General features: G+C 44.0%; 1 protein-coding gene across 1 annotated transcript in view; it reads right to left on the bottom strand.

Moving 5' to 3' along the window:
• Positions 1–7,084, bottom strand: part of LOC142832303 (paired immunoglobulin-like receptor B) — a 45,066-nt gene extending 37,982 nt beyond the window's left edge. The window contains exons 1-8 of the mRNA XM_075942711.1: positions 6,952–7,084; positions 6,752–6,787; positions 6,297–6,581; positions 5,887–6,192; positions 4,643–4,927; positions 4,212–4,517; positions 3,684–3,980; positions 3,138–3,440 (exon numbers count right to left, since the gene is read on the bottom strand). Of these exons, the coding sequence (XP_075798826.1) occupies positions 3,138–3,440; positions 3,684–3,980; positions 4,212–4,517; positions 4,643–4,927; positions 5,887–6,192; positions 6,297–6,581; positions 6,752–6,787; positions 6,952–6,985 (1,852 nt within the window). The 5' untranslated portion in view covers positions 6,986–7,084. The remainder of the gene's footprint in view (positions 1–3,137; positions 3,441–3,683; positions 3,981–4,211; positions 4,518–4,642; positions 4,928–5,886; positions 6,193–6,296; positions 6,582–6,751; positions 6,788–6,951) is intronic.
• Positions 7,085–14,709: the final 7,625 nt, after the last annotated feature.

The raw sequence follows: 14,709 nt of genomic DNA, 5'->3' as shown, positions 1-14,709 counted from the left end.
AGGTTCTGGCTATTACAAATAATGCTGCCATAAACATAGTTGAGCATATACTTTTGTTGTATGATAGGGCCTGTCTTAGTATATTCCCAAGAGTGGTATTGCTGGGTCCAGGGGTAGGTTGATCCCGAATTTCCTGAGAAAGCACTACACTGCTTTCCAGAGTGGTTGCACAAGTTTGCATTCCCACCAGCAATGGATGAGGGTACCCTTTCCTCCACAACCTCTCCAGCAAAGGCTATCATTGGTGTTTTTATTTTAGCCATTCTGACAGATATAATATGATATCTCAAAGTTGTTTTGATTTGCATTTCCCTGATGCTAAGGTGGCTGAACATGATCTTAAGTGTCTTTTGGCCATTTGAACTTCTTCTGTTGAGAATTCTCTGTTCAGTTCAGTGCCCCATTTTTTAATTGGGTTAATTAGCCTTTTAAAGACTAGTTTCTTGAGTTCTCTATATATTTTGGAGATCAGACCTTTTTCTGTTGCGGGGTTGGTGAAGATCTTTTCCCAGTCAGTAGGTTGCCTTTTTGTCTTAGTGACAGTGTCCTTTGCTCTACAGAAGTTTCTCAGTCTCAGAAGGTCCCATTTATTCAATGAGGCCCTTAATGTCTGTTCTGCTGGGGTTATACGTAGGAAGTGGTCTCTTGTGCCCATGTGCTGTAGAGTACTTCCCACTTTCTCTTCTATCAGGTTCAGTGTGTTCGGACTGATATTGAGGTCTTTAATCCATTTGGACTTGAGTTTTGTGCATGGTGATAGATATGGATCTATTTTCATTCTTCTACAGATTGACATCCAGTTTTGCCAGCACCATTTGTTGAAGATGCTCTTTTTTTTTCAATTGTATACTTTTAGCTCCTTTATCGAAAATCAGGTGTTCATAGGTTTGTGAGTTAAAGTCAGGGTCTTCTATTCGATTCCATTGGTCGACTTCTCTGTTTTTATGCCAATACCAAGCTGTTTTCAATACTGTAGCTCTGTAATAGAGTTTGAAGTCAGGGATGGTAATGCCTCCAGATGATCCTTTATTGTATAAGACTGTTTTGGCTATCCTGGGTTTTTTGTTTTTCCATATAAAGTTGATTATTGTCTTCTTAAGGTCTGTGAAGAATTTTGATGGGGATTGCATTGAATCTATAGATCGCTTTTGGTAGAATTGCCGTTTTTACTATGTTGATCCTCCCAATCCAAGAGCAAGGGAGGTCCATCCATTTTTTGGTATCCTCTTCAATTTCTTTCTTCAAAGACTTAAAGTTATTGTCATATAGATCTTTCACTTTCTTGGTCAGTGTTACCCCAAGATATTTTATGTTGTTTGTGGCTATCGTGAAAGGTGATGCTTCTCTGATTTCCCTCTCTGCTTATCCTTAGTGTATAGGAAGGCAACTGATTTTTTGGAGTTGATCTTGTACCCTGCCACATTACTAAAGGTGTTTATCAGCTGTAGGAGTTCTTTAGTAGAGTTTTTGGGGTCGCTTATGTATACTATCATATCATCTGCAAATAACGAAAGTTTAACTTCTTTCTTTCCAGTATGAATCCCCTTGATCCCCTTATGTTGTCTTATTGCTGTTGCTAGAACTTCAAGCAGTATATTGAAGAGGTATGGAGAGTGTGGACAGCCTTTTCATTTTCCTGATTTTAGTGGGATGGCTTTGAGTTTTTCTCTGTTTAATTTAATGTTAGCTGTCGGCTTGCTGTAAATAGCTTTTATTATATTTACGTATGACTCTTGTATCCCTAATCTCTCCAAGACCTTTATCATAAAGGGGTGTTGGATTTTGTCAAATGCTTTTTCAGCATCTAATGAAATGATCATATGGGTTTTTTTCTTTCATCCCTTTACCATTTATATAACTTCCTGTGAACTAGTGTTGTGCACTGAGTGGAAAGGACCCTTGAGCATCTGGGCTGGAAGGTTTCATGTGGTATCCCAGCTCCTTGTACCCCTTCCATTGACCTCAAATATAGCAATTATTAGAGTATCAATTTCTACAGTTTACTCTAGACATCATGATATCAAGACCACGATACATCTCCCTCCATGGGCCTACCAGTATCACAACTTCCTCTGCATCCAACACTCACACCTTCTTCTGCATGCAAAACACCTTTGCTCCCTGGACATTCTCTCACAGCAATTCCTCAGAATAAGACCTGGATTTTTACAGAAAATCTGGATCATTAGATTTATTTCACAGGGTTTGTATCCATGAAATATTTACTTCTTTCTCTTCTGGTTACATCCGAACTGCACATTGGCTTTGTCTCTGGCTCTCCCAAGCCTCAAAGACCAGAATCCCAAGGACTATGAGGATCATGACAGCAAATCCCATCCTGATGAGATTCTCCACTGTGTGATCCTGTTTCTCTGAGCCTGTGGTTGTGGACAAAAAAGTTACAGAGTTTAGTGATGGTCAAAATTCACTCAAGGAAACTAAATGTCCCGAAGATAACTAAATGTCTCTAAGATAATTGAATGCCCACATTCATTCCCATACATTCCCCGGACAGAATTTGGCCTTTATGTTTTCAGTGCTTTGAGTTTGAATTTTCTTTATTCAAATGTCTTGGGTTTGGGCATGTTCTAGGATGGGCTGATAGTCTTCAGTGATCTGGCGAACACAAGAGTATGATGTGGGCTTATGACCTAAGGGATTTTTCTGTGTTCTGCTTTCTCATTTAATATAAATACCCATCATTCTCATCCTATAAACTAATAAAGTTCTGGAATGAATCTTTTTTCCTTGGCATAGCTGGGTTCCATCCCTTATTCTTATTAGTTCCTTCAGCACCACTGTGAAACACCAGTGAAAACAGAAAATTAAGAGTAGAATAAATTGTCCTGACATTACACGAGTGTGAGGATTCAGTGCTAATGAAGAGATCCTGACTCTGATCACTGTTCTACATCTGCTCTGTAACCTCCCCAAGAGCTTCATGCTGTTTACTCCAAACCTAGATTGTAATAGAGGAAGGAGAGGACATTATTTGATAGACTGCTACTGGGATTCACTTCTATGGCAGGGATAGTGCCTTTTGAATAACTTTCCTATTGTCCCTTTGATCTCACCATGTCAAGGTCACTCCTAGTGTTTGCATCTTAAGTCACCATGCCAGTTCAGGGTCACTTCACCTGAGACAGTGAGCTCCACAGGGGCACTGCCATATGACAACAGGTAGAGAGATGAGTTTTGAGAACAATAGCACCTGTATGTGCCAGAGACATCAGAGGTAACAGCACCCATGGAGAATTCTGCCTGGAACTCCCAAACTTGGAGCTTCGGTTTTAGTCTCTGGGGTTGGTGTGCTGCTCCTTCCTTGGACAGAATGAAAGTCTCCACTGTGACTGCTGTCTTACACAACAGGGTCACGTTGTCCCCAGAGTGAACCGTGGAGTTAGGCTTCACCGAGAGGGAAGGAATGACCTGAAACTGTCCTAAAGAAAAGAGAGATGATGAAGGGCTGCCTTCAATGTTCTGAGCTGACACAATACCTGGATCTTAGTGAACATCTAGGACTCTGTTACTTTTTTTGCCTGAGTCCATCTCCTGCTCCCCTGCCTCTGCATCTATTGCTAAATAAGATCCCTGTCCTTCATCCCAGCCATCCCCTCCTTAATTCCCCAAAGAGAGCCCTAGTAGAGGTTAGGCACCCAGGGGGAATCTATTTAGTTTCTCACCTGAGATCAGGATGTCCAGGGGGTCACTGGAGGCTGACCACTCAGAGGAGAGGTTGTGAGCACCATAGCATCTGTACTGGCCTCCAGTAGAGCTGTTCACAGAGCCCAGTGTGAAGTTGGTCAAGGAGAGACTGGACTGAGTCCACTGGCCATGGTGCTGGATGAAGTCAGCTCTCCCCAATTTGTACAGGGCAAATCTGTCATATTTGATGTCAGAGCAACACTGCAGGGTGAGGCTCTTTCCAGGATCCAGGATATGGCCTTGGTGAGACAGCAGGGAGGGCTTCTTAGACAGGCCTAGAGGGAAGGTGACAGGCTAGTGATGGAGGAGCTGGTTTTTACCAAGCACTTATCCTCTCCCATCCCGCCTTGTACACATCACTGCTTCTACCCAGGGGTGAGGCTCCTGCTCAGGAACCAGGCTCTTCCTTTCTCACTCTTTATCTGCAACTACCCAGTGGGAGCACTTCCGTGACAAAGGGCATCGGGATTTCAGAAAATGATTCGTCAATACTGGGAGTGACTCACCAGAGATGTGTATTTCCAGGGGGTCACTGGGTACTGACCACAGCTGTGAGGTCTGCTTGTAGTAACCATAACATCTGAATGTCCCTTTGTGATCTGGTGTTACATGATCTATAGAGAACAAGGCTTGGTACTGCCTAGTACTGTGTATATACTGTGAGTCCACGGAGTTGAGGAACTTCTGATCTTCCTTGGTGAGAATGAACTTGTCATATCCCCCCCATGAGACACACTGGAGAGTCATGTTCCCTCCTGAGGTCACCACAGGGCTGGGCAGGGCTGTCAGGCAGGGTTTACTGTTGTGGATTCCTAGGACAGAAGACGCAGACTGTCACATGAGCTCACACAGCTGCAATGTTCTTCAGGGCTAGGCTGAGGGAGGGGATTACTCCTGAGAGCAGAGCCTGGGGCTGAGACCCTGCCTGTCCCCTCACCTGTCACCACCAGTTCCAGGGTGTCACTGCGCTCAGACCAGCCAGCCGAGCTGTAGTAGTAACAGCGATAATGTCCCACATGTTGGACTGTCACAGAAGGGATAGAGAATTTGACCTTGTTCTCCGGCTTCTCTGGGATCTGTGTACCCCAGGGTTTTTGGCTTCCCTCTTTATGCAGAACATAGATTTCTGCATCAAGGGTCCCCTGACACCAGATGTTCATGGGACTTCTGAAGGTCATTACAGATCCTGGCTCAGCCTTGATGGTGGGTTTGTGGAGGGTCCCTCCAAGGAAGAAGGAGAGAGGGAGGTCAGTCTTTCTGACAGTGGCAAAGAGAAAGGCACTTTGGATGGCACTTCTTTTCTTGTTAATTTATTCTTCTGTCATACAATATACCCCAACAGCAGCTTCCTCACCTTCTCTCTCCCCAAATCCACTGCTCCATTTCTCTTCAGAAAAGTGCAACTTTCCCAGTGATATTAATGCAACATGGCCTAACAGCATGCAATAGACTAGTCAAACACCCTCATGTGGAGGTGGACAACACAACCCAGTAGGAGGAAAAAGATCCCACGTGTACGTAAAAGAATCAGAGACTTCCTCACTCTCATTGTTCTGAGTCTAACTAAATCCCCAAGCTAGTCAGTGATGGTGCATTCCTTTAATCCCCAGCACCATGAGGTGGATGCAGGCTGATCTCTGTGAGTTCAAGGCTAGCCTGGACTACAACGTGAGTGAGGTCCAGGGCAGCCAGAGCTACACAGTGAAACTCCAAAACCAACCAACAAACATGCAAGCAAACAAACAACAACAAAACCCCAAGCTAAACAACCACAGCATATGTGTAGAGGGCCTAGGGCAGACCCAAGCAGGCTCTGTGGTTGTTGCTTCAGTCTCACTGAGCCTTCATAATCCCTGCTTAGTTGCTTCTGTGGACCCTGTTCTCCTGGTGTCCTGGAGCTCTGGCTCCTCCCTCTCTTCTGGGTTTACTGTGTTCTTGTGGATGATGGTTCTTGAGCTGATCCAGAGTAACACAAGGTTCCATGAAGATTCATCTGTCCTGGATCTCCTGGACTTTGCTGTCACTGTCTGCCTTGGATTCTGTATCTTGTGACCACTCTCATCCATGCTCTGTGTTAATGGACTCAGGAGCCCTGGATCCTCACACACACCACATACCAAGGCCTCTCTGAGCACCTATATTATTTCAGCATCATTCCAGGGAAAGGCTAGGGTTCCTCACCTGAGACCAGGAGCTCCAAGGGGTCACTAGGTTCTGACCACACCTGAGGGCTGTAGTTGTCAAAGCTGTAGCATCTGAATCTCCACCTTTGACTGGAGGTCACAGGGCCCACAGAGAACTGGGCGTGGCGCTCCCCAGTATAGCTGTTACAGCGTGAGTCTAGTGTCTGGGACAGCTGCTGTGGTCCTTCCTTAGTCAGACTTAAACAGTGATGTGCCTGCCGTGAATCACACTGGAGGGTGACATTCCCTCCTTCAGTCACCTCAGGGCTTGGGGCGGCGGACAGCCTGGGTTTTCTGTAGAATCCTAGGAGAGAAGAAGGAAATCAGTTAAATGTCCTCAATAGTCTCATTATGTTTCCCGGTTGTGAGGGGGTGGGCATATTTACTGAACAGACTGTGTCCTCTCACCTGTCACCACCAGCTCCAGGGAGTCACTGTAGTCTGACCATCCATCAAGTGTCTGATATTGACAGCAATATCGCCCTGCGTGGTGGTGATCTAATTTTGAGATTGAGAATTCATTCTTGTTCTTAGGGTTCTGAGAAATCAATCTCTGCCATTGATTTTGGTATACCTCTTTATAAAATATATACTCTTTGGCTCCTGTGTCTCCCTCACACAAGAGGGTCACTTTATTCTGCTTGGAGACCACAGAGTGTGGCTGTGCTCTGAGGACAGGCTTAGGAAGGGCCCCTGCAAGAAAAGAGCAGCTAGGACTCAGGACAGCCATCCTAAGATTGCCACCCCATTCCCAACCCTCCATCCACCCAGCGCACGTGTGTGGTTTCCATCCTCACTGCCCAGGCAGGGCTCCTGGGGATGATGAGAAGCCAAGGTCAGGACATCTGCAGACACTCACTCACCTGTCAGCACTGGGGTCCCAAGGTCCAGAGTCAGTCCTGAAAGAGAGTTCCCTGTGAGAGGTTTGTCCCTGAGACTTGAGCAAGTCCTCCCCTCTTCAAAATCCCCTGAAGACCCTGGGGTTTCTTGATGGGACAGTGCTGGGTTGTGGGTCAGCATCAATCCTAGACCATACAATTTCCTCCCCATCTCCACTTCTTACCCACACAGAGCAGGGCTGTGAAGGTGAAGGTCATGGCATCTCCTCTTGTAGGCTGCAACTGTGCTCAGGGCCAGAACAACAGAGACTGCCTGGAGGGACAGGAGACATAGGGTGTGGTGTCTGGAGGCAGGAACTCCCCATGACAGGGTTGTACTGGAGCAGCCCCACAGGAAGGGGAACTGCCTTCCTCAGGCCCAGACTCTGACTTCCCCAATATTGTGGCTAGGTCAGGCAGTAGATTCTTCAGGCAAAATTTGATGGATGACATTTCCATAACCCCATCCGTGTCTGTCTCCTCTGTCCTCATCTTTGTCAGGTCCAGATTTCTTACCATGTAGCAGACATGCATGAATATTACACATAAAATATAAATTTACATGTGTGTTTTTTTATTTCTTTTCACATATTTTATGTGAATACCTTTCATATTCAAAATATTTGAAGGTTTCTGTGAAGGGTCTTGCTATGTATATCTGCATGGAATGAAATTTATATTCGTTTTTTCATAGTCTCGAGTGATGGGTTCCAAATGTGGACTGCTGTCTCTGGCTGTTTGTTATCTTTGGATATGTGTACTTTCCACTCCAACTTTAAATTACACTTATTTATTTATTTATTTATACTAATTTCTTTAAATTGCATGTATGTGATAATAATATATTACACTTCTTTCTTCTTTATGTGTGACACTCACATGTGTCACAGCTCCTGCATGGAGGTCGGAGGACAACTACAGAAGGCAGTTTTCTCATTGAGCAATGTGGATCAGAGTCAGGGCTGAAGGTGATGGCAGACACTTATACACAGATCCATGTCTCTAGACCCATCTGTTATCATCACTTTCTGTAGTAATAAGAGCGGCGGGCTGCGTCCCCGGCACCCGGCTGCCCCCACGGCTAACTTTACCCGAAATAATCACACGGAAACTGTATTCTTTTAAACACCGCTTGGCCTATTATATCTAGCCTTTTCTCGGCTAACTCTCGCATCTGGACTAATCTGCTGTAGCCCATGAGCTGGCTTACCAGGAATGATCTTAACCTGCGTCTGCCTGGAGTGAGAGAATCATGGCGACTCCTTACTCAGCTTCTTTCTCCCAGCCTTCTGTTCTGTTTACTCCTCCCACCTATCTTTTAACCTATGAGGGCCAAGCAGTTTCTTTATTGCTTAAACAATGAAATCAACAGATTGATATATGACACTCCCACATCACTTCCCCTTTTTCTGTTTAAACAACAAAAAAAGGAAGGCTTTAACTTTTTTTTTTTTGGAAGGCTTTAACTTTAACATAGTAAGATTACATATAACAAAACAGTTATCAAGCAAGAATTACAGTTACAATATTTATATCTATTTTATCATTTATCATAACTAAGGAAAACTATAACTACCTATCCATTCTTCAACTCCATCAAAGACTCCAGAAGGATATAATATTACCTAAGTAAACAAGAAATAAGAAAACTCTAGAAATGACATAAACATCTCACTGTCTGGACAGTCACCCAACGTTCTTTTGTACTGTTGGGGCATCCATCTTCAGCCTTCAGGCCCATAGTATCCAGCAGACATTTTCATCAAGCAGGAAATTTTAAAGACAGTTCAGTTACTTTCTGCTGTATCCTGCAGAATATCTCTCAGACTCTTTCATGAGTCAGGAACCCTGAAAGACCATCTCACCTTTAGGCAAGTTCAGCAGTCCTCTCTCTGCGGGTTCTTTGTGTCCAGTTTATGCATCAGTCCAGGCAAGAGCAGTTTCTTGCCCAAATGGCTATCCAACTCCATAAGGATCCTCTTCGATGCCTATCTTCCTCTCGAAGTAGATTGGTGCCGCCAGGAGCAGACATGTCTCATTGTCATGAAAAGTCCTAAGTTATTAAAATATTTTAAATGCCATATTCTGCAGCCTTTGAGGGATATGAAGAATGCCTATCTGAAATATATCTCTATATATCTAGAAAATCTAACTAACATGACTACAAGCTTTACTATTATTGATGATTATCCATCAACAACCTATATTTCCTAATTATACATTACATTTTAAAAATGAACTACACAATCACAATACCTTAATCAAGATCAGAAATACATATACATATAACAAAATTGACCTTAAAATCCATACCAAAGCAAATTATGCATACCTATGTCATTTCCCCCTTTAAATGTAAAAGAACATTTATAAACAATATTTTGGGAACATAGGCACAGTTTTTTCTCTCTAAACTGCTTCCTGCTGAATGGGGGTGCTGTTAATCAGATCATTTAGGGTGTAACCTGTGTGCCAGGTTCCTCTCAGTTGGCAGTTGAGTGAAGTAATTTTTGAGGGTGTTCACAGAAACTTTTCTGGAGGTCATGATCTATCATACCATATCGGGATAGATGCAATCCACAGGGTCAGGTCCTCTGTGAAAACAAAAGAAGACCCTCTCCAAAGCATCATATTCTTAGACCCAAATTTTGAAATCATAATATCCTTATATCCATTCTGGTTTAGCTTGGCAGCCCATGTAATGAAATGTCTCTCTGTACTTAGCTCCTTCACAGTCAAAAATTTTAAAGAAAACACAATGTACATAATCCAGACTCTGTGAATTTTCCATTTTTACATGGCTTATTTTTCTTTATTTCTTTTTATCTCTTAACTATCTGTACTCTGTCTCTTTAAAGACTTTACCCTTTTCTTTTAAGACATTAACTTTATTCTTTATATTCTTTTTCTTCTCTCTCCCAAGGCTACATACATTCATCCAACAGTGTGACTCATTTAGTGGTCTGAATCTGTCCTATTGTGAATCTGCAAATTTTTATTATCCAGGAGCACTTTTGATTTGTGCCTTTAAGTCACTAGGCGCTTAAGAATCTAAGCTGTGACATTCCTAGGTCAAAAACAGGTACTGCCTGCTGGCCCTGCCCAGTCCAACATGGCGGAGCCGCTCGTGCCTCTGATCCTTGCACATTGCACCACTAGTATGGCGGAGCTGCTTGTGCTCTGAGCTGCGGCATGCAATGTCCACCTTTTAGGCACACAGCAGTCTAGTTGTCATCAAACAAATCATAGCACTTTACTCCAAACGCTCCATTCAAAAGCTCTGTCTCCCGCAGGAGACAGATCGCAATGGCAGCACAGCCCAGAAAGCTGGCATTTTAAAACAGCCAGTTTTTTCCTGCTGTTGAGTCAGGAAAATTTCAAAATGGAGGACATACCATTTTGTGCTAGCTCTGGGGTAGCCAGGTAGGAGCGGCACTCAGCACTTTAATTCTGAGACTGAGCGTGCAGCACAGAAATTCTTTTCATCCAAGTTACAGCCAAATCTGACACACAGAGCACTGCGCAGTCTGAAAACATGCCATGCCCTTCCGCCTGCCTAAGCCTGATTTGGCTGTCTGCCCAGGTGCAGGCAGGGAGTGCTGAGCCATCGGCACGGTCTCAGAGTACTCTCCTTCCGATCCCAAGCAGGAACACAAACATCCAGTCCCATAAAATCCATTGAAATGCTTTAAAGCCAGAGTTCACGCTGGCAGCACAGTCCCAGGAAGCTGCGCTTTAAAATGACACAGCGTTTTTTCTGCTGCTGTTGCCAAATCAGGAAATCTCTCTACAGCACGCCACCAACAAACAGCAAAAATCTGTGTTAAACTCTCTCTCCCTTATTTTTAAGCCTTCTCAGGTTTTTAAGTGGATTTAGTCCATCAAGTCTGGGCTCCATTTGTAGTAATAAGAGCAGCAGGCTGCGTCCCCGGCACCCAGCCGCCCCCATGGCTAGCTTTATCCGAAATAATTACACGGAAACTGTATTCTTTTAAACACCGCTTGGCCCATTATATCTAGCCTTTTCTCAGCTAACTCTCGCATCTGGACTAGCCCATTTCTAATAATCTGCTGTAGCCCATGAGCTGGCTTACCAGGAATGATCTTAACCTGCGTCTGCCTGGAGTGAGAGAATCATGGCGACTCCTTACTCAGCTTCTTTCTCCCAGCCTTCTGTTCTGTTTACTCCTCCCACCTATCTTTTAACCTATGAGGGCCAAGCAGTTTCTTTATTGCTTAAACAATGAAATCAACAGATTGATATATGACACTCCCACATCAACTTTCCTTAGTCCTTCCACTTCAGGTAAGAAAAAAAAATTCATTGTTTACGGGGATTTTGGACAGAACATGTTCCCAGCATTGTTTGACTTTTTTGGGATGCAGGTTGTTGGTGTGGCCACCCTTCTTCAGGCAGTTAACTTCACAGGGCTGCATGTGTGGGCAGCACTTGTGGGCAGCAGTGTATGGCTTTGTCACTGTTGTGCTTGTGAATAAACTGGCAAAGGGATGGCTCTTGGATGCCACCACACTGCTGTAGGAAATCATACAGCCAATAGCCTTTGAGTTAATCATCCACTGTGGTGTGGCCTCTTATACTATTTATGCTGATGTAAAGCATGAGTCTGGAGGTCTGGCTCTGGAGGGGTTCCCAGGAGTTCACGTCCCGGGATGACTCCAGCTAGGACCCTGGGCTGTGAAGGAGAGGGTGCCTGAACTAGCCTTGTCCTGTAGTTAGACTGATGACTATCTTCAATATCATTATAGAACCTTCGTCTGGCGACAGATGGAGACAGAGATGGAGACCCACACTGAAGCACTGGACTGAGCTCCCAAGGTCCAGTTGAAGAGCAGAAGAGGGATAATATGAGCAAGGAAGTTAGGACCACGAAGGGTTGGTCCACCCACTGAAACAGTGTGCCTGAGTTAATGGGAGCTCACCAAATCTATTTGGACTGGGAATGAACGAGCATGGGATCAAACTGGTCCCTCTGAATGTGGTTGACAGTTGGGGTAGACTGAGGGGCCAATGACAATGGCACTGGGCTTTGTCTCCACTTCATGTAATGGCTTTTTTGAATCCTATTCTTTTTGGATACATACCTTGCTCAGCCTGGATATAGTGGGGAGGGCCTTGGACCTCCCACACGGCAGGATGCCTTGCTCTATCTTAGGACTGGAGGAGGATGGGTGAGACGGTTGTGGGGGAGCAGGAGGGTAGTGGAAGGATGGGAGGAAGTGGAATTTTGATTGGTATTATTTTTAAAATAATTAAAAAAAAGCAAAAAACAGCAGGCGTCTGTCCTCTCATTCTGGTTGTGGGATTCGCTTTCTGTTTTCCGTTCCTTAAGAGAATTCTGATTTGTGAATCTACCCCTAAATAAATAACTGTCCATTATTCTCAATTCTGAGCTAGTGTGGGAGTTATTTTAAGTGTCTTTCTTCACCACACAGGTGTAGAACCAGGGTAAGTGTGGGAGCCTTTTTGTAGTTTGCCATTGGCCAGGGTGCAGCCATGCTCTATCTGTGGGCAGCAAATACCAGATGCTGCTATTCAGGTGGGATGCCTTCCTTGTCTTGGATCTGGGCCTTAATATCCTCTGTGGAGTTTCTGGGCTCAACTTCAAGGGTGATGGTAGTGCCTTTCAGGGCGTTGCCAAAGATCTGCATGTTAATATTTGTTTGGTAACTTAGTTTAAGAGAAAGAGAGCTCAGTAAATCATTTCATTTCCTTTTACTTTTGTTGCTAGGGGTGGTGGCAGGGCCTTCAGTATTCTACTTCTCCTGGGTCATACTATCACCTCTGACACACCCACTTTATCCTGTAATTTTCAATTTCTGATTTTTCATTTTTTTCATCTGCTATCTTTTCTTATGCCTATGAGCTTACTTATCTTTGTTTTTGTTTTAAGACAGGCTCTCTTTGTGGAGTCCTGGCTGTCCTGGAGCTGGTTATGTAGACCAGGCTGGGCTGGAACTCATAGAAATCTTACTGTCTCTGCTTCCCAGTTGTTTGTATTAAAGGTGTTGGCCACTCCTGGGTGGTGGTGGCGCAAGCCTTTAATCCCAGCACTAGGGAGGCAGAGGCAGGCAGATCTCTGTGAGTTTGAGACCAGCCTGGTCTACAAGAGCTAGTTCCAGGACAGGCTCCAAAGCCACAGAGAAACCCTGTCTCGAAAATCCAAAAAAAAAAAAAAAAGGTGTTTGCCACTAACCTGGCCATGGATTTAACCTCTTAATTGTTTGAAAATGTCACATCAGTATGTATTGTGTTTTGATGGACCATGCACCCTCCATTTCTTCCTCACCCTCTCTTGCTGGTTTCCCTGATTACTGACTTGATTTTTTTCTTTGATTTCTTCTGTGACCTGTTAGTTGTTGAAAATACACTGCCCTTTCTTACACCCCAATTTTCTGTTCTCTTCCTCCCATGTAGCTCAATTTGTGCTTCTCATATTCTTGGGCATGGTACCAGGGGCCACACCATTAATGAAACCGGACCCTTCCTCTCCAGTAGATCTCAGATGCCAATTGCTCTTGATCTGTGGGTGGGATTTTGTGCTAATCTCCCAGCTTATAGGGATGTGTAGATGTAATCACAACCACAGTGAGCTCAGATGTGCAACTGTGTTGCAGTTTCAGATCAGAGGATCTTGTATCATCACCACCTCTGAGTCTTACCAATTTTCAACCTCCTCTTTAGTAATGATCCCATGGTAGGAATGTGTCCCAAGCGGAAAATTCTCTGACCTGACATCACTTCAAATGATGGATCCATGGCACACACATGTCCTGTTTGTCACATGGATGATGAGAGAGAGGTCATTGAGTAATCCCCTTTTTGTTGCTGAGTCCAGCAGACACACTTAGTTTCCTTTGTATCAATGTCAATAGGAAGAACTTCTATCTTGTAAGCCTGTCCATACATGTCCTGTAAATCAGGACAGTGCTCAGTTGGTAGAGTTTTTGTGTGACATTCTTAGTTGTCTGTTTGATCCCCAGTAATGCATAAATCTGATGCTGTGGCTCACGTCTTTGACATCAGGGTTTAGGAGGTAGAGTCAAGAGTATCAAGACTTTAAGGAAACCCTTATTTTGCAGTGTGTTTTTTTGTCAGTCTGGGTTATATCAGGCACAGAAAAGGGAAGAAAAAGTCCCCTAGAGTATGTGGTGAACATGATCAAATGTATTTTATACATATAATTTTCTTCAAAGAAATAGTAAAATTATATTTAGTATAACGCTCCCACCCTGGGGAAATGTCCCAAGTATATCATCATATCCATTTCTAAGGGGATATTCCTATCTCAGCCCCCACGTCTTTTGCACCTGTATGAGTTGTCATACCAGGTGTGTCACATGGCTAGAGTGTCTCTCTCCTATTGATTTCATGGGCACCTGTTTCTCCTGACCTGAGAATAAGTGATGGGCCATGCCATTTGGACCAGTCAGAGTTGTATTGAGTGTTGTGAGCTCGTTCACCTCTCCCTCCCACAGGCGTCATTGTCAGTGAGAAGATGTGCTGCCCTCTGCTGGTTGTGTGCGGTGTTCCTGCAGAGCATTGCAGCTGGCTTGTGTGCTGGAGTGTTAGCATCTGTCTTTGCAATAAGTTTGTTCTCTACCTTCTGTTTGACATATGTAAAGCTCATCTGAGTTCTTCCTGTAAGTTTCAAAACTAAGAAATATTTGGTTGTAGGAGAACTAAGAAAACCAAGTGGTCCTGTGACATTTGTCTGTGGCATTTGTCTCTTTAGGGAAGCTTCAGATCAGAGGTTTAGGTATACGGAAATTTACTTGCTAAGGTATAATAATAATATAAAAGTCTGTCGTGAAGCAAAGATAAGTCAATTCCCCAGAAGCTGGTTCTCTTCCCTCTGCAAAAGCCAAAATTCTTCCCGCAGTGACCTTTTTTTCTCTATGGACCTAGGTGAAATGATACACGA

This window comes from Microtus pennsylvanicus, chromosome 1, assembly GCF_037038515.1.
Source record: "Microtus pennsylvanicus isolate mMicPen1 chromosome 1, mMicPen1.hap1, whole genome shotgun sequence".
Lineage (NCBI taxonomy): Eukaryota > Metazoa > Chordata > Mammalia > Rodentia > Cricetidae > Microtus > Microtus pennsylvanicus.
Note: the sequence above shows the minus strand (reverse complement) of the source record. Positions and strands in the feature narration are given on the sequence as shown.